This window comes from Sminthopsis crassicaudata, chromosome 1 (genome assembly GCF_048593235.1).
Source record: "Sminthopsis crassicaudata isolate SCR6 chromosome 1, ASM4859323v1, whole genome shotgun sequence".
Taxonomy (NCBI): Eukaryota; Metazoa; Chordata; class Mammalia; order Dasyuromorphia; family Dasyuridae; genus Sminthopsis; species Sminthopsis crassicaudata.
The window spans coordinates 682,982,925-683,004,497 of NC_133617.1; the positions used below are offsets into that span (position 1 = coordinate 682,982,925).

At 33.8% G+C, this 21,573-nt stretch overlaps 1 protein-coding gene across 1 annotated transcript in view; it reads right to left on the reverse strand.

Moving 5' to 3' along the window:
- Positions 1 to 21,573, reverse strand: part of ZPBP (zona pellucida binding protein) — a 103,535-nt gene that overhangs the window by 18,027 nt on the left and 63,935 nt on the right. The window contains exon 8 of the mRNA XM_074282743.1: positions 1,184 to 1,361. Coding sequence (XP_074138844.1) covers positions 1,184 to 1,361 — 178 coding nt within the window. The remainder of the gene's footprint in view (positions 1 to 1,183; positions 1,362 to 21,573) is intronic.

Below are 21,573 nucleotides of genomic sequence, written 5' to 3' on the forward strand. Positions count from 1 at the left end.
GATTCTTGATTCTGCAATTTGCCATATCTATTTTCCCATGACTACCAATAACAATCTGATATCAATTCCATTCTTTTCTTTCTTAAGTCTTCTCTTTTATGTCAAAATGCCTAACTGTACTTAAGTTAAATATATGATTAAATAGCAAATTTTAAAAACCCTACAACTCTGAGGTACCACTTCATACCTATCAGTTTGACTAAGATGACAGGAAAAAATAATGATGAATGTTGGAGAAGATGAGAGAAAACTGGGACACTAATGCATTGTTGGTGGAGTTGTGAAATGATCTAACCATTATGGCGAACAAATTGGAACTATGCCCAACGGACTATAAAACTATGCATACCTTTAGATCTAGCAACGCCTCTATTGGGAATATATCACAAAGAGATCATAAAGGAGGGGAAAGAACCCACTTGTGCAAAAATGTTTGTAGCAGCCTCTTTTATGGTGCTAAGGAATTGGAAATTGAGTAGAGCCCATCGGCTGGGCAATGGCTGAATAAGATATGGTATATGAATGTAATGGAATATCATTGCTCTTTGAGAAATGATGAGCAGACTGATTTCAGAAAAACCTAGAAAGACTTACATGAACTAATGCTAAATGAAATGAGCAGAACCAGGAGAAAATTGTACATAGTAACAAAATTATGTGATGATTAACTGTGAAGACTTGGCTGTTTTCAACAATGAAGTGATTCAAGACAATTCCAATAGACTTGGGATGGAAGGTGCTATTCATATTCAGAGAGAGAACTATAAGACTGAATGTGGATTAAAGCAAGTTATTTTCATCTTTTTGTTGTTGTGATTGGTTTCCTTATTTTTTCCCTTCCTCATGTTTTTCCCTTTTGATCTGATTTTTCTTGCACAGCATGATGAAAAAAAGAGAGAGAAAAAAACTTGGAACACAAGGTTTTGCAATTCTTTTTGCATGTATTTAAACAAATAAAATACTTAAAACTTAAAAAAAAAAGAATTAAAACAACTCTTAATTCTTTGGACTGAAACTTGAACATGCTCCTAATTAATCCATTAATTTATGTAAGATAAAAAATCATTTTAGTTTAATAAAATTGTTAGTATGTATTTGAAAAAAGAATACTAATGTCAATATAATCTTTAATAAATTAAAAATATGCTAATTTATCAATGTGACTTGATAACTAATTACATACCACAACAATCCGGGCAATTTGGATGTATTAGAGCATTCATTCCATATCCTGGTCTGCAAAGATTAATCCACACTATTTGCAGGGTACCTTGAATATAGTATATCTCAGGAAGTGGCTCTGATCGTTTTTCCAGAATGTCTACTTGTTGAGTAAAAAATCTCTCTATAAGATTTTTAGCCTAAAAATCAACAATATAGATTGAAAAAATAGTTAGTTATATATTACATTTAAAATAGAATCTTGGGATAATTGTTTATTTGTTTGCAGTTGGGAAAAAAGAGAAAAAGTCAGAGTCCAATTTGTTTTTTATTTCCATAAAATACTAAACATTCAATCATTACATTTTAAACATTTATACTACACAATCTCAGTATCCTCAACATTCTTTTATTATCAATTTCATTCCTATTTTATATAGCAACTATACCAAACCTCCTCTTTTCTTAATTTGCAGCTCCAACCTTCATCTGAGCCCTCCTCTATTTCCTACTTTTTTGAGATAGAGATGATCCAATCTATTCAACTACAACCTTTAAAAAAATCATATAAAATATACATCTATGTATAATTGACATTTTAACATCACTGAAATTTCTCCCAATCTCTCTTCTTCCAGAAAACCATCCTATATTCACAAAGTTTTATTTGGGAGAGGGTAAAGAAAGAAAAAGGAGGAGGGGGAAAATCAACATATTTTAAAATCTGACAATATATTGATCAATACCCACTAAAGACTTCACCCCAGCAGCCCCTGCCAATCTTCTAAAGAAATTAAGAGAATTGTCTTGTCATCTCTTTTTTGAGATCAATCTTGTTCTTTACAATTCTAACACATTTATTTCTATGCTGTGTCATTTTTAAAATCTATATTGTTGTAATCAATGTGAATATTTTTTTCTTGGCTGTATTTACTTTGTTTTGAGTCAATTTAAATTGTACTATACTTTTTTGTACTCATCATGTTCATTATTTATTAGAGCATAGCAATATTCTATTACATTCATGTACCACAATTTTAAGCCATTTCTTAGATAATGGATATCTATGTGTGTAAAGGGCTAGAACTGAGCAAATGCACTTGGATAATGGAGCACGCAAGACTAATTGCCAATTGGACAATTCTCTATTAACATGTTTGAAAGTTGACCCTCCCCAACTATTCTATGCTAACTTGATTGGTGGGACAAAAAGGGGGAAGTGATGTGTGTAGGTGGAGTAGGAGGAGGAAATTGAGGCATTCTCCTGGCTGTGGGGAGAGAGGAAGGAGATGTGGAGATTACTAGATCTAATCCCCTGACAGCGAGCTCAAGAGACCAAGAATAAAGACTTTTGATTAGCCTGACTCTGGCTGATTTCTGGGAAAATAGAGTTCCAGCATATGTGTTTACAATTCCTGGAAGAGTTTTTGGTTTTACATATTTGCTATTTGTCTATACATTTGAAGGCAAATATGTAGATATATAAGAAATTTGATATAAATTTTTTTGTCTACTTTTCTAGTTATCTTAGATCCATTAATTCAGTTTGTTCCAAAGCTTTTTTGATTTCACCTGATCAAAGCTATCTATTATATCTTTTATAATTGCTTCTACTCCTTTTTTGGTTAAGAATAAATCTGTCTATATCTGGGAAAGCTATATTATTCTTTGCTTCTATTGTTTTTTAATGACATGGTCTTTAATATTGGGATTCTATATTCATTTTGAATATATTGTGGTGTATGGTTTAAGGTATTAATCTAGGACTAATTTCTGACAGGCTGCTTTCAAGTTTTACCAACATTTTTTAATCAAGTAAGAAGTAAGAAATAAATAATTTATGTTTTTTTTTTCAGTTTATCAAACATAGTTATTGAGCTCTATTATTTCTTATTCTTCTTCCTTGTCTGATCTGCTCTATTGATTTACTTTTCTTTAAATAGTTTTTACTAATTTTATTATCATCATAAAGCATCTAGGTGGCACAGTGGATTAGAGTACCAGCCCTGAAGTCAGGAGGACCTCAAATCTGGTCTCATACAATTAATGCTTCCTAACTGTATGATTCTAGGCAAGTCACTTAACCCCAATTGCCTCAGTAAATAAATAAACAAACTAACAAATAAATAAATAAATGATGATAATTATGATGATGATGATGATAGATAAATAAATAAAAAATAAAATGCCATCATAGTTCTCCCCAATATCCTTTTCTCTCCTCTTCCTAAAAGGTCCATACAAGGAGGAGCTAAGTGGAGTGGTGGTTAGAGCAACAGCCCTGAAGTCAGGAGGACCTGAATTCAAATCTGGCCTCAGACACTTAATATTCTCTAGCTGTGTGACCCTAGGCAAGTCATTTAACCCCAATTGCCTTAGCAAAAAAAAATCCATAAAATGAACGTATTTTTTAAAGAAAATAAGATGAAAAAAAAGCACAATTAATATTCTGAAAAAGTCTGGAAACACATGGAACAACCACTTTTTTGCTTGTTATTTACAATGTTGTAATACTGTTTTCTTGGCTCTTTCTTGGCTCTTTTTACTTCATTCCTCATCACTTCATATAGATTATTTCATGATTATGTGTATTTATCAAATTTATTACTCTTTTAGCATAGTAATTTCAAATTACATTCACATACAAAATTTTGTTTAGTCATTTCCTAATCAATGTACATATACTTTGTTACCATTTGTTATCATAAAAGGTGCTACTTTAAGAATATATTTCTTCTTTTAAAAGGCTTTGTTGGAGGACAAGCTTAATCAATAGCTCCCTGGGTCAAATAGTAGGAATATTTTAGTCACTTAATTTGCATAATTTCAAATTGCTTTCCAAAATCATTACACTAACAACTCCACCAATAGTTAGATAATCCTTACAACACTATTGATATCTTTTTTCATTTCTATCATTCTGCAAAATGTGAAATATAACCTCAAGATTGTTTTGGTTTGTATTTCTATCATTAATAGCATCTTAGAGAATTTTTAAGTATATTTGTTAACAATTTGCCATTCCTTTTTTGAGAATTATTTGTTTATATTCCTAGACCACTTGTCTTGGAGAATGGCTATTGGTCATATATATGTACATTGTTTATAAAAGACTGGATGCCAAACCCTTATCGTGGCAATTTGACACAAAGATTTTTTTTTCCTAGTTGACTACTTTTTCTTCTTATCTTTCATGTATCGTCTGTACAAAAGCTTTTCAATTTCATTTAATCAAAGTTATGATTATATCTTTTGTAATTACTTGCATCTACCTCATTTAGTTAAAAATGCATCTCTGTCCATAGTTATGAGAAATATCTTAAATGATTTGCTTCTCTAATTGGTTTTTGTAATGTGATCATTCATCTTAGGTCTCTTGGGCACATAAAAAGTATTACAAAAGAGGATACAAGATGCTGGTCTAAGCTATTAGAAATAATCCACAACTTTAGCAAAGTTGCAGGATACAAAATAAATCTGCCTAAATCCTCAGCATTTTTACACATCACTAACAAAATACAACAGCAAGAGATACAAAGAGAAATTCCATTTAAAATAACTGTCTATAGTATAAAATATTTGCGAATCTATATGCCAAGGAAAAGTCAGGAACTATATGAGCAAAACTTCAAAACACTTTCCACACAAATAAAGTCAGATCTAACCAACTGGAAAATTTTTAACTGCTCTTGGATCGGTCTATCGAATATAATAAAGATGGCAATACTACCTAAACTAATCTATTTATTTGATGCTATATTAATCAGACTCCCAAAAAACTATTTTAATGACCTAGAAACAATAACAATAAAAATCATCTGGAAGAACAAAAGGTCAAGAATGTCAAGAGAACTAATGGAAAAAAAAATCAAATGAAGGTGGTCTAGCTGTACCTGATCTAAAACTATATTATAAAACAGCAGTCACCAAAACCATTTGGTATTGGCTAAGACATTGACTAGTTGATAAGTTGAATAGAATTAGGTTCACAGAACAAAATAGTGAATAACTATAGTAATCTAGTGTTTGACAAACCCCAAAACCCCAATCTGGGGATAAGAATTCACTACTTGACAAAAACTGCTGAGAAAATTGGAAATTAGTATGGCAAAAACTAGGCATTGACCCACACTTAACACTGTACACCCAAGATAAGATCAAATGGGTTCATGATTTAGGCATAAATATTGAGATCATAAATAAATTAGAAGAACATTAGGATAGTTTAACCTCTCAGACCTGTGGAGAAGGAAGGAATTTGTGACCAAAGAAGAACTAGAGATCATCATTGATCATAAAATAGAAAATTTTGATTATATTACGTTAAAAAGCTTTTGTACAAACAAAACTAATGCAGATAAGATTAGAAGGGAAGCAATAAATTGGGAAAACATATATAGAAAATTGACTCTAATTTATAAGAATTTATAAGAAATCAAGCCATTCTCCAATTGATAAATGGTCAAAGGATATGAATAGATAATTTTCAGATGATGAAATTGAAACTATTTCCACTCATATGAAAGAGTGTTCCACATTACTATTGATCAGAGAAATGCAAATTAAGATAATTCTTGAGATATCGCTACACACCTGTCAGACTGGCTGAGATAACAGGAAAAAATAGTGATGAATGTTGAAGGGGATGTGGGAAAACTGGGACACTAATGCATTGTTGATGGAGTTATGAACGAATCCAGCCATTTTGAAGAGCAATCTGGAATTATGCCCAAAAAGTTATCAAACTGTGCATACCCTTTGATCGAGCAGTGCTATTATTGGGCTTATATTCCAAAGAAATACTAAAGAAGGGAAAGGGACCTGTATGTGCCAAAATGTTTGTGGCAGCCCTTTTTGTAGTGGCTAGAAACTGGAAAGTGAATCAATGCCCATTAATTAGAGAATGGTTGGGTAAATTGTGGTATATGAATGTTATGGAATATTATTGTTCTGTAAGAAATGACCAGCAGGAAGAATACAGAGAAGCTTGGAAAGACTTACATGAACTGTAAATGGTAAGGAGTAATGAGATGGTAAATGAAATGAGCAGAACCAGAAGAACATTATACACTTCAACAACAATACTATATGAGGATCAATTCTGATGGAAGTGGCTATCTTCAGCAATAAGGGGATCCAAATCAGTTCCAATTGATCAGTAATGAACAGAACCAGCTATACCCAGTAAAAGAACACTGGGAAATGAGTATGGACCACAACATAGCATTTACACTCTTTTCTGTTATTGTTTGCTTGTAATTTTTCAAGTTATTTTTATCTTCTTTCTAAATCCAATGTTTCTTGTGTAACAAGATAACTATAAATATGTATATATGTATTGTATTTTAACATATACTTTAACATATTTAACATGTATGGGACTACCTGCAATCTAGAGGAGGGGGGTGGAGGGAAAGAAGGGAAAAATTGGAACAAAAGTTTTTACAAGGATCAATACTGAAAAATTTTCCTTGCATATGTTTTGTCAATAAAAAGCTATAATTTTTAAAAAAGACGCTGGTCTTAACCTAATTTCTGCCAAACTGCTTTCTAGTTTTCCCAGTAGTTTTTAAACAAATAATCTTTTTCCCCCTAAATAATTTATGTTTTCTGCTTTTTCAAACACCGGATTGCTGAGTTTCATTGGTGTTGATTATCCTTTGTCTAGTCTATACCACTGATTTTTTTAACCCTTGCCAGATTTTTTTAAAAGATTACTTCTTTTCATCACTTTCCATTATTCTATTGTATTTTTTACAAATTAATTTTTATTATTTATCAACTTCTATGAAATATTCCTCTGATAATTTGATTTTTATGGCATTAAAAGTACAAATTAACTTTAGTAGTATTGCCATTTTTTATTATATTGGCATAGTCTAGTCACAAGCACTAAATCCTTTCAGCAATTTAAATTATTTTTTATTTCTTTAAGGACCACTTTATAATTGAATCTATACAAATCTTTCTCGTGCTTTAGAAAATTGAGGCCCAGAAACTTTATGAATTTTGTAGTAATTTGAAATGAGATTTCCACATCTATTACTGCCTCTTAGATATGTATGTGTATGTATATATAGATATAGATATAGATATAGATATATAGATAAAATGAAGTGATTTTAGAAGATGTTGTAGTCTACAACTTTGCTAAAAATATTACTTATCTTGATTTGTATCTTTACTGATTACCTAGGATTTTGCATCATATTTTAGCATGAAGGATAGTTTTTTGTATTATATATATTTATTCTTTTAATTTCTTTCTCATCATATTGCTATGCTATCATGTCCAGAACTATATTAAATAATAATGAGTGGAAGAGAGGAAAAAAACACAACAAGAACGAGAGAGAGAGAGAGAGAGAGAGAGAAAGAGAGAGAGAGAGAGAGAGAGAGAGAGAGAGAGAAAGAGAGAGAGAGAGAGAGAAAGAGAGAGAGAGAGAGAGAGAGAGAGAGAGAGAGAGAGAGAGAGAGAGAGAGAGAGAGAGAGAGAGAGAGAGAGAGAGAGAGAGAGAATGGGTGTTAGAAGAAGAGAGAAGGACAAGGAAAGACCGAATAATGTTCCAGGATTGGAGGAGGTGAGTGGATGAAGGGAGAGCAACTGGTACCCTACTACAATATTCCAGGGAAGAGGTGACAAGACCTAAATAAGGTAGTTGTGTTGTGACTGAAAAGAAAGAGATGTGGGAAATTTCAAACTTAGAAAATGAATATAAAGTAAATAATGTGAAGATTCATGAGGATTGAAGCATTAAAAATTTTGAATTTTTATGACTAGAATAATGGTGGTGTTGCTGATAAAAAAAAAAAAAAGAAAATTAGTAGGATGGGTGTATTTTTAAAAAGTAATAAGGTGTTTTAGTTTGCAGTAATCATGGGCCATATGAGGAGAGTTGGCAATTAGTGATGTAAGACTAGAGCTTAGGAAAGAGAGAGAGGCTAGATATATAGATGTGGGTAGAATGTGCATTCAGGTTATAATTGAATATATGGAAAATAATGATATTACCAAGAGAGGGAATATAAAGAAAGAAGGGCCCAGATTAGAATTATCAATAGCACAGATGTATACAACTCTACAACACTACCAGGTGAGTCTTGGTGGTGCAAAAATATTAACATGACACTGTCCATTGCTTTAAAACTTGTGTTCAGGGAAGACTAGGACCTCCAGTGTGAAAGCTGCTGAGCCCTTTATAGGGCTGCTTTCTACTTTCCACCTTTGGTATCCACCTGATCCATCAAACTCTCACCTGTAGCTGCATTGGCCACATTCTCAGTAAACCATTTTGGCAGGTGGGCTAAACCAGGTTGATGGTAATCAAAGGGCCTCAACAATGCTTTAGGAAGTTGTCTATCCCAAGCATGTAAAGTTTTCCCCTAGTGGAATGGGTAGATGAGTACAATTTGTTCCAACAGCCATGAAGATGGGTGATGCAGGTGTTGTGGAATGCTTAGAGCTTGGTTAAACATTGAAGACACCAAGGTCATCCACTGCATCTTGAATCATTGCCAGTTGTCTTGACTCTGTGATGCCACTGGACAGTGATGGTTTTAGAAGAGTGAGTGAGTCTGATGACCATGAAACTCTGCCTCACTTAAATCCATTTTACACAAGAATCAAAAAGGCTTTTCACAACCTAAAAAATAAATCTAACATCCTTAGCTTTCCATTTAATGTTGACTATAACCTGGTTCTATCTACTACCCTTCATAACACTATAATCTAGAAATACTGGATTATCAGCTATCTTCCTCATGTAGCAAAAACTCATTACTCTGTTTCTGTTCACCTATATCCCTATATCTTCACTACTTGTCTCCTTCACCATCATCTTTCCCTGTGCTTCTCATTAGTTTCCTAATTATCTAAAATTCATTTTATACATCATTACTTTATTGATACCTTCCTTAATCTTCCCAAGTGGAAGTGACTTCTATCTTATCTAATCTTATAGCATTTTATATTCCTCATGCAATCACGCTATAATTTGTTATATTTACCTCTTATTTCCCTGCTCATCATCCCTAGTTTCTTGATGCTTGAAGAATAAACACCAAAGCTACCTTACTATCATTAGTAGATTCTGAAATGGAAGACCCCATAAACTAATACAATCTAGGTTTATGGCTAAAAAAAATCATGACTTCTACTTTCAAATGTTGAAGTTTCAGTCACTGTTTCCCAGAACAGAAGGACCTTTCCCAAGATATTTAACTCTTTATTCTAATTCTCATTCAAACAAAATTAATTCTCAGACCTTTTCTTCCTCTTTTAATTACATACTTAGGATGCCCTAAAAGATGCCTACCCCTATCTACCCCTATCTTCACACAAGAGGTCGTAGTCTTCCCTGAACACAAGTTTTAAACTAATGACCAGTGTCACATTAACATTTTTTGCACCAACAAGGCTTTTTTCATCTTTGGGCTTTCCTTTTTACAATTTTTATTTCTTCCTGCTCTGAAGGAAACTGGCTTTCTCTGAAAGAAAAGACATGGACATCCTCTTCCATTCTGATAGATCCAAATTGATTTCAAAACACAAGATACTTCTTGGCATAGTTCTTGTCCCCGAGGAGTCACTTTCTAATTGTCCTGCAGTCTCTGTCACTCAACAAGTTCTCATTTTTAACACAAGAAAACTGCATAAAATGTGAGTTTCTTTAAAATGTTTAGCAGTTTCACTGATTTTTTCTTCCCCATTTCCTTACTTATTTAAAAATTATTATAAAGGATGGTTCTTTGGAGGTGGAATAATAAAAAGAGAAAAAAACTAGATAATATAAACACAAAATATTTCAATAAAAATCTATTTTAAAATATTTCATTGTTGATGTTCTTTCTTTATACCAACCGATCCTCCTCTGAACTTCTATGTTCCAACTAACTATATCTTTTTTATGAAGTTCAATATATGACTTAGAGACTCTCTGAAAGTTTCAAAATTGTGCTCATACTGAAGGATTCAATATACATGATGATGTTCCCTTAATTTTCTTGAGCTCAGGATTCCTTGACCTCAAACCCATAAACTATAGCTTTACTCTAGTTAGAGTATCTTATAGGGGATCTCAATGATATCTGTAAGTTTAAGTGTGACTCCTGATTTAGGATCTCTAATTTACCTTGCTTATTAACTACACTTTGCAAATTTGTATGTAAACATGAGGTTATGGGTTTGTGGGATTTTTTCTTAGAATTTATTTTGTAAATTTTAGTGTTCCATTCTGCTAATTTTCTTTCTAAATTTTAATTATTCTGTCTAGTATCCAGCTTGATGGATAGGCATATAACAGCTGGCTTTTATCCACTTTTTTCAGATTGAAAAAAAAAAAACTTTTGCTTTGATTTGCCAGTCAAATACATTTTTATCAAGTCTTGTTATGTGCATTTCAAATGTGTCCTGGAATCTGCCCATCCTTTATCTTAAGCAATGATGTAGAAATCTATTCCTATTTTCAGACACCATTTTCTAAAACAGCCCTTTTTTTGAAGAAGGCATAAAATTATCACCTGTGATCCTAAGGTCACATTCAGACTTTTGTCCAAAATCTCAAAATCCTTAGCAATGCCTTCCAGATGCTTTCTGGAAATATCATTTTTTGCCAAATTGCTAGAAATGACTAATAGTAATCATAATTAATATTTCTTTGGAAATTCTCAAGTCACATCCTAGAAAACTAGCCCTCAAGAATATAGCACATATCTTTGTCAATATCATCATTTTGCCAGCAAATGTTTCTTTAGCATCCTATAACAAAAGACAACCACACCATTCTTCTTCCTTTGATGCTTACTTGGTAGTCTCTTCTCTGATGGCATCTATCAACTCATATCAATCAACCAACGGGTTTTTTATATCTCCTCTACATGCCAGATGGGCAATGTGCCAAATTGGTTTGTTAGCTGTTGTTCTTTGTTCTCAAAGAGAACCAATATAACATCCATCATTATGTTAGGGTCAAGCAACAATGTGTCCAACTGTGACTGATCAAACAAATATGAGATTGGAAGACTTTACCACAGGTTGGACAAAATAGTCTACATGAATATTTGGAGAGGACATATCTAAATTTGTGCATTTCATGTCACTTTTAAGCTACTGCAATTCTGCTTTGCTCATAGAGTACAGTGCCTTCTCTGATACAATAAAACCATCCTGGGCAGTCCTGTGCCTATAGGAGACATGGGAGACATGTCTCACAATCAATTCTAAAATTCTTCAGAGAGACCTTGAGAGTGTCCCTGTAGCACTTCTTTTGACCCTGACGTTGCACTTGTCTTGTGAGAGTTCTCCATCAAAGTCTTTTTAGGCAAATATACTTGTGGCATTTAAATAACATGGTCAGTCCATCAGAGTTGTATTCTCTGCAGTAGAGTTTGAATGTTTGGCAATTCAGCTTGAGAAAGGAACTCAATGACTATATCTTACCTTGTCAGGTAATCTTCAGAATCCTCCAAAGACAATCCAAATGGCAATAATTGAATTTTTTGACATGGCATTGGTAGAATGTTCAAATTTTTTAAAATTTGTGTCTGTAGACACAACACCTCTATGGACTTTCAGTTTGGTAAGTCATCTAATATCCCTACCCTCCTACATTTTCCTTCTCCTTCCCAAACATAAACTACCTTTGCCAATATGTAAATCAATCTCATTGTTTACGTGTATATCTCTAGAAATTGCACTGCCAAGATAAATTTATCCACAGCATTCAAAATTTCCTTATTTTATAGAATTGATGGTTCCATATGTGGATGGTATAGTGCTGGCTACTGGTGAGTTTTTTTTTTTCATAGTATTAATTTGTTGCAACTCAGCCTTAGAAGCTTCCCTAAGTGTACAATCATATGTGAACCAGAAATAATGTATCAACTTTCCTTTTTCACTTTAGTCTTGGATTATAGCCTTATCAAGTTAAATAATTTGTTGAGATGTACCATAAGTCTTTGACCTGTAAATATCTTTCAGAGCATTATAAAAGCACTTTGGATTGTTGCTATCAGCATAAAATTGAACTTCATTGGCTTTCTTATTAAGCCAAAAATCCTGCATCTCTGTAAGCTTAGCTTGCACTTTTTAAATAGCCTTTATTTTTACAATACTTATAAAGACAGTTGTCAATATTCATCTTTGCAAATTTTTTTCTCTCTCCATCTCCACCTATGTTTTAAACATATCTCCACATTTATCATTACATAAGAAAAAACAGATTAAAGGGGAAAAATAAGTAAGCTATAAATAAAAAAATTGAAATGTTGTATTCTCTCTGGATTCAGATGGCTCTCTCCATCACAAGTCTATTGGAACTGGCCTGAATCACCTCAATGTTAAAAAGAGTCATATCCATCAGAGGTGATCATCTTATATCTTCTTGTTGCTGTGTACAATGTTCTCTTGGTTCTGCTCACTTCACTTAATATCAGTCCATGTTAAGTCTCTCCAGACCTTTCTGAAGTGATTCTTCTGGTAGTTTTTTTTAATAGAACAATAATCATTCATATACTATAACTTATTCAGGCAGTCTCCAATTGATGGCCATCCATTCTGTTTCCAGTTCCTTGCCACTACAAAAAGGGCTGCTACTAACATTTTTTCACAGGTAGATCCTTTTCCCTTTTTTGTGATCTCTTTGGAATACAGATCTAGTAGACACAATGTTGAACCAAAGGGTATTGCACTTTGCCTTTGATGGAGTTAAACTCTGCCTTGTTTTTCATTTAGCAGCTTCAGAATTTCCCCAGCATTTTCATTGAATCAATCCTGATGTTTGCAAGTGTTCTGATCCCAATAAGTAATTATGGTGCAATACACCAATTTTTTTTAATTGCCTACTTTTTATCTACTCTACTGTTGCCAAACTATGTGTTGGTTCGGCTTCCCCTCCAAATTAGAAATGATCTGTTCACCCATGAAGAACCACTCATTTTTTGACAATAAGTCTTCTGGTAATTGTCTTGCTTTGGAATAGCTCCTTTTGTTGAATACAAATATTTTACTTGGAGAGGATAAATCTATTATCAGTACAGCACATCACCTTAATCACTCTCACATCCTATCTATCTCTTCTCATTACAGTGACATATTAAATGCCAATGTTTGCTTCAAGGGTACATCTGTAAAGTTCTGTTATATTTAGGTAAATAGAAAACATGCAAGTCTTCAGTAATAAGTAAAAGTTTTTGTGGTTTTCAACTCCATTCCTCCCAAAGATTCCCAGCCTGTCTGATAGGTTTTGCCTACTATTAGTTTTGATTGCAAAACCAATGCCAGTTCCCTGGTACTCTCTATCACAATTATTCAATTTTATCTTCAGAAAGCTGACCTTAATTAGCCAACCTAGCTTCACTCAAGGGTACTATTTGGATGGAATACCTGTTGAGTTCTTTCACAACAAAACCTTTTTGTCATTGAATTCTACCAGATTTTATGTTGTCCTTAAGAGTAAACATGTTACATATCAATGATGAGTGGAATTATCTTTGTAGAATTTTTTGTGTTTTGATCACAGGTTGGAATATTCCCCTGCCATGGGAGGCAGGTCAGGGTTGAGTGAAGCAAACAATTTATAGGGGCTCCTTTCTAGCCCATTCTTCATGTCAGGAGGTAAGCAGTGTGGTGCTTTAAAAAAACTGTTCAGTCTACTGGGTCTTTGGTCCACAGCTATTTTGGTCCAAAGAAAAGATGATTCCATGACCTGGGACACCTGTGTGTAAGGTTATAACTATAGCTTCCAATGTTTCTACACAGGCTACAAAGTCCATTGCCATAGGACTTTGAGCTAGATAGAAATGTTATGGGTGATGTTTTTTGATTCATGTATAAATTAGATTTAAATGAAACAGAATTGCACAAAATCACTGGTCTCCTCTCGTCCAGTTAATGACGTCCAATGACGAGATAAAATCAAGATGATTGAGAATGGCTTGGGACACAATGATTGATCTTGGCTTCTTTGATGACTGACCCAAGCTCTAAAAGTCCCCAGCATCTATTTTATTCACTCTTGTGTCCACTGAAACAAATTATTGTAATCTGCTCATTCCAATAGAAAAAGCGATCACTGATGGATTTGAAAATCCTAGGTTACTTTCAACCTGGTTTAACCCATCTGCTGGAATGGTTTAGCAAAGGTGTAACCTCTGCATATGCACAGCTTCTTGGAGCCATAAGTGAAAATTGAGTGAATCAGGTAGCACAAGTGGAAAGCACATGCTGAAAACAGCCTCAACACTAGAGGTTCAAATATTCCTGAATATCATACACACCAAAAGACAAAAGTGGAATAGTCTCTTCCTTCAAGGAGCTTTAATGCTTCATCATCATTCTCTAGAATGAAAGCAGCTGTTTAATCTTAAAAAGCATTCTACACCTTGAAAAGTATTTGATATTTGTTATATAGTTATATAGTGTTCAATATCTTTCCTCCTTTATTCTTCTGTGTTACATCTTCCCTCCCTTCAATGTTTTCTTTGTTTCCATATTTCATTGTTTTAAAAAAAACATTTTCCCTTACATTAAAATATGTGGAGAAACATCAAGCGTGTTACATTCACTTTAAGGAGAAAATCAACATGACTTCTGACAAAGAAAACAATGGCTTGATCACAATAGACAAATTGTACATCTACATCATGCAGAACACTTTTCTCCAAAGTTTCTGGAATTTATATGCTCAACTTTTTCTAATTCTTGTTACTACCATTTCCTAAAAGTAGATAACTTTCTAAGTTATCACCTCAATAACCATGTTCCAGTTTCTCCTCCTCCTTGTATTCTCCATCATAGGTCCTCTTCCTTGTTTTCCATGTATCTTCCTTAAATTCTCATTCTCTTCTCCCCCTTTTAAAATCCTCATTTCTGCTCATGAAAACCTTCCCTTTTCACTAAAATTGATAAATCAATTAACAAACATTTTTTAAGTACTGGAAATTCAAAGGCAAAAATACAACAAACAGTCCCTGCCCTCAAAGAGATTTCATTCTTTCCAGAGACAACAATTAAACATAGGAATATACACAAAATAAATACAAGATACTAGTGGGAACTGAGAGAAGGAATTAGTAGCTGGAAAGATAAGGAAAGACCTTATATAAGATCTGGACTCTGATCTGAGCAATACTAGGATTCTAAGATATGCAATTGGGGCATAGCTCATATAAAGCACAGAGATTCGAAGGGAAGAGTGTATGTTACCAATGCAAAGAAGGGAAGCTTGGAAAGTTATAAAAGGGAAAAGAGGCTATAAAAAGAAAATAACATACAACATAGCTAGAAAGCTAGGTTGAAATAAGGTTGTAAAAATATTCAGTTACCAAATAGAGGAATCTGAATTTGATTATACACATGATAAAGAACATGCTGAACAGGAAAATATTATGGTCAAATCTGTCCATTAAGAATATCACTTTGGAAGATAAATTTGAGTAGCTGGAATCTAGAGTCTGAGACATCAATTAGTGGACTACTGAAAAATATCCAAGCAAAAGATGAGAAGCGTGGTGAGCCAGCCTAACTTCACTTAAGGGTACTATTTGGATGCAATGTTAGTCACTCTTGTCTCCACTCAAACAAATTTTTCTCCTCTGCCTATTCCAATAGAGAAAGCCATCACTGATGGGTTTGAAAATCCTAGGTTACTTTCAGCCTGTTTTAACCCATCTGCTGGAATAGTTTAGCAAAAAAGGAACAAATGAGAGAGATGTAAAAGAGAGAGAACTTGGCAACTGATCAGATATGGCAGATGGGGGCAGGGAAGGAAAATGACAAGTCTTCATTTCTGTTCTCATTGTAACAGTCTCCATAATTTCATTAAACAGGGGTTCTTGATATATTTTGAGTCATGGAGTCCTCTGGAAGGCTAGGAAAGTCTATGATTCCCTACTTCAAGAGTGATATTTTTGTTATCTACATTTAAATAGAAAAGAATAGTCTGGACTACATTTGGAAAGCACCCAAATCTGAAATCTAACAGAGAAAATCCTCTTTTTAGCTTTTCTGTTGATTTTTTTTTTCAACAGAAAATTTTATTTCTGTTGATTATACTAGAAAATCATGATATACCACAATATCTGAAGAACCAAGATTATAGGCTACTCAACAAAAAGGAAGGCAGATAGGTAACTCAGGCTATAGAATTTGGGATTTTGAGAAAAGATATGATTTCAAATCTTGCCTTAGACACCTACTAATAGTGTAACCATAAATCACCTAACCTCTCTCAGCCTTAGTTTCCTCATTTATAAAATAGGGATAATAACAACGCCTACTTTTCGAGGTTATTGTAAATATCAAATAAGTTAACACAAAAGTGAGTTTGTAAACATAAGTTATAGCTCTATCTGCAACATTATCATAATTCTTCAGAGACAATGAAACCTATATATAACAGGTAAATTTAAAACAGCATAATACCAACAACAATAAAAATAATAATGAAATAATAACCATAATAAAGTACCATAGACTTTACTTTTTTCTTGTAGATAAGAAAACTGAAGCTATGAGAAGGTAAGCATTATCTCCTTTGTTACATTGAATTTAAAGCTGTATCTGAAGCCAGGTCTTTCCAGTTAGAAGCCTATCCCTCTAGATTCTAGACTCAAAGAATTATATGCAAAAAGTAACATCAAATATATCATCCAATAAATGCATAATTGGAAAAGATGGATAAGTCAAGTCATGAAAGCCATGAACCTGCTACCATACTGCTACCCACAAATTGTTAAAAGACTCAAGAGAAGGAATGCTTTTTCAGCAATTTGGTAGATCCCATATGAAGAATTAGAGAAGCCATGTACAAAAACAAAACCTACACATGATGATAAAGGGTCAATGGGTTTGCATCTACAACTTTGGAAGCTGTTACCTTGATACAGTATATATCTAAAAGTAATATATTCTGATTTCATGTTATGAAAGGCAATGTGGTATTATAGATGAAGAATCACATAGGAATAGTAACATGTTTTCAAATCCTGCCTCTCATACAAAATTATTTACCAAAAATTTAATTGAAGTCAATTCAACATACATTTTTATTAAACAACTCCTGTGTATGTAGTACTCTGCTAAGTGCTATAAAAACTGAAATAATATGAAAAATCGCCCTTTGTTAGAAAGAATTTCAGCAAAGATACAGCATTTAAAGAGAGAAGTAAATGCAAGAGAGAGAACAGTTTAAAACTAAAAATAATTATTATTCTATAACAATGACCACCTCTATACATTTAACCTAACTCTTGCCTGAGCTTCCATCTCATATCATTGACTCTTGGGCATCTTGATCTGGATGTCCCATAGACATCTTAAAACACCACTCCTATATCTTGCTTCTGAAATTCTATATTACGGTCAAGTTCAACATCATCCAAGCTCAAAACTCAGTGTCAATTTTGATTCCACACTTACACTCACCCCACATAGCCAACTGATTACCAAGTCTTATTTCTTTCCTACAAATCTTTCCGATATATCTCCTTCTTTCCATTTCATCTCCCCCTTGGTTCGGGTTTATCACCACTTTACACTTCAAATATTAACACTGGCCTTCCATTTGATATTCTTGTCTCAACTCTGTCCCCATTTCAGTCCATCAAATATAAAATTCTTTGCTTTTAAAGTGCTTTATAACTTGTCCCATTCTTACTTCTCAGTCTTCTTATAGTTTCCTTACCTCTATATTCTCTGTATTCCAAAACCACTCACCCTTTATCATCTTCATACATGACACTCCAAATTTAGATTCTCCCATCTTTTCGTTTTCTGTCCCCTAGGAACCTGAAATGCTCTCCTTCCTCTTATGTTTGCTTCCTCAATTTCCTGGCCCAATTTGAAGAACTCCTAGAGGTGACTTTTCCTGACTTCCCTTTCTCCCTCTCCCTACTGCAACTATCCCCCTTCTGAGATTAACTTCTATTTACATTACAAATATTCTATTTGTCTAATTCTTGCATGTTGTCTTCTCCATTAAAATGTGTGCTCCCTAAAGGTTTTTTTCCCCTTTTCTTTTTATCTTTAGGGGATTATTTGCTTTTTCTTTGTGTCTAAAGACACAAAGAAAAAATTTTACCATACACAATGCCTGGTGCATAGTAAGCACTTAATAAATGCTTGTTGACAACTTGAGAAAACACTTCCCAAAGGCCAACATCTGTCAGTTACACTTGGAATGAAGATAAGAGCCTTTAAGAGTAGAAGTGAGGAGGGAAGTATTCAACACATAAGGAAGAGTTTGTGTGGGAGAATGTGGAAACAGGAGGTACAAATGCCAGTATTTGTCTGGAACACAAAGTGTGGGAAAATCAGCCATGAAGACTAAAGAGTTGAAATTTTATCCTAGAAGCAACAGGAAACCACTGGAAATTAATGGACAACAAAGAGATGGATTGAGATCTGTGATTTTAAAATAATTTTGGTATCAGTAGGAAGGATCTAACTGTTCACATCTGAAGGGCAGAGCAAAATGAATAATACTAAGTAATTCATAATGTTTTGTCAAATAATTATTTTCCTGTGTTCAAAACAAGTTGGTGTCAGCAGACCTGGGTCTGAATTCTAGTTCAAATTCTTAGTATCTATGTGACCTTAGGCAGGTCACTTAACTGCTCACTTGGCTTTAACTTCTAATTCCTTTGATCCAATCACACTATTTTTTCATAAAGCTCTCATATTGAGTTCTAAAATTATGTATATCAAGAAGTCTGCTAAATAAACCTTGAATTTCCCAGATTTCAGGGCAGCTAGGTGGCACAGTGGATAGAGCACCAGCCTTGAATTCAGGAGGACCTGAATTCAAATCTGGTCTCAGACACTTAACACTTCCTGGGCAAGTCACTTAACCCCAGCCTCAGGGGAAAAAAAAAAAAAAAAAAAAAAAAAAAAGAATTTCCCAGATTTCATAATATCATCTAGTCATAAGCTATCTTAGAAGAAAAACACCAGGAAAACAATAAATTTACTCTCTGAAAAATTTATATATGAGATATAACTAAAAGAAAATGTTGTAAGACATATACATTTCTTCTAAGGTATATGTAAAAGGGATCCTCATAGTATAAGTGCTATTTACTCATAAAGAATAAAGGATGCAGGAGTAGATTAGTAACCTCCTCCACTTCTGACTGCCTGTCCCTAATCTAACATCATAGGGGATCGCTAAGCCAAGAATGTGTCCAGAATCTGTAAATGCTTCCAGGATTTCTCTAAGTTGTACAGGAGTAATTCTAACAAAGAAAAATCAGCCTTACCTAAAGAAATATAAATCCAGAATTCATATCTATGCTAAATTCCTCTTAATACCTCAAAATAAAACAAATAAATGATAGAGCTTGTTGACTTTTTCAAATATTTTCTCTTATTTCCTACATTTATATTTATACTACTAAAATAATACTATTTTTATTTTGGTGTAAAGGGAGATGTTGAGTAATAATTTAAATTTTTTTATTAATGTTTAAGATGATACATAAAAAATATGTTGCTGACAAGCTGAGTTGGAAAAACTACTCATCTTAATAGCTAATATTTATATAATGCTTACTATGTGCCAGACATTATGTCAAGTGCTTTACAGCTATCCTATTTGATCCTCACAAAAATCCTGGAAGTAAGAGCTACTATTATCCCATTTTCCATATAAGGAAGTTGAGACAAGTGACTTGCCATAGCTAGTACACATACATACACAATACATTCAGCTTATAAGTGTATGGACTCAAATTTGAATTTAGGTAGATTCTAAGTCCAGCATTTTATCCACTATGCCACTTAGAATTTTAATTAATTGGTATCGATATGAAAGTAAAGGGATCCAGAGGAAGTCCTTCCCTACTAGCACAGTTAGTTAAAACCCCTATGACAGATCTGAAAGATGACATAGCCATAGATTCTCTCATAAGTGGCTTTGCCCTGAACCTTCTTCTTTGTTGATAACCATTCTCTTGGTAATTTCATCAATTCCCATGGATTGAATTAATTATCATCTCTGTGCAAATGACTACCAGAACTCTAAATTCAAATCTCATCTATCTTCTGAGGCCTGGATGTCTGCTGGACATCTTCAATTATTTCCCTAATATGTATGTAACTTTAACAACAAAAACAAAACTCATTATCCACGTCGACTCTACACCTTCTCTTCCAAGACTATTACCATAGTCTCCTAATATGTCTGCTACCTCAATACATACTCCATAGAACTGCTAAAGGCATTTTCCTAAAAAAAATCTGATCATATCACTCTCCTGCTCAAAAAACATTAGTTGCTCCCTATTTTACTTTGAGGATCAAATATAAACTCTTCTTCACAACAATCATAAGTTCTTTACAATTCTTACCGACATTCTTTACCTCCTTGTATGCTATGGCTCCCATAAAGACCTTGAATTCCTTTTATATCTAGCATGTATGTATTTATTTTATCAAGCTTTTTATTTTCAAAACATATGCATAGTTTTTAACATTCATCCTCACAACATCTTATGTTCCAAATTTTTCTCCCTCCCTTCCTTTCTTCTACCTCCTCCCCTAGACAGCACATAATTCAATATATGTTAAACATGTGCAATTCTTCTATACACGTTTCCACAATTATCATGCAGAACAAGAAAAATCAGATCAAAAAGGAAAAAATTGTGAAAGAAAACAAAATGCAAGCAAACAACAAGTGAAAACACTGTGCTGTGACCCATACTCAGTCCCCCCCCCCATAGTCTTCTCTCTGGTGCAGATGGGTCTCTCCATCACAAGACTATTGGAACTGGTCTGAATTACCTTGCTGTTGAAAAGAGCCATGTCCATCAGAATTGATCATCATCTAATATTGCTGTTGCTATGTACAATGTTCTCTTGGTTCTACTCACTTTACTTAGCAACAGTTCAGGTAAGTCTTTTGAGGGCAATGATGGTTCAATTAAATGGTAAAGAGCAAACTTCCAAAAGGAGGTCACCACCAAATGGTATTCACAGTTAGGTAAAAATATCCTTACTTGTCACCTCACAGTCTCTTTTTGCCATGACATACTGGCCAACTACCAGTGTTGAAATGATGGAGTGAAGAAGGAAACCTCTGAAGTCCTCCCAAATTCCCCTCCAAATGACTAGAAAACTGATTCAGAATTCATCTAGGAGCAGAGAAGCAGATTAGCAGCCTCCAAACCTGGGGCAATTCACCATTGAAGTTCTACCTTTATATAAGAAGTGCACCCCTGGGAAGATGAGTGATCTGTCCTATTCAGCAAGGGTCTACCCTAATAAGCAGAGCACCAGCTTTAGGCAACAAGATCCCTCCTCCAGGGCCAGACAAAATAAAGATGCTCTTATCATAGTAATGTAACAAACAGCAAGGTCCCATATCTGAAGCAGATTAGCAGCTAAATCCCCAATAGGGAGACCAACAGGAAAAA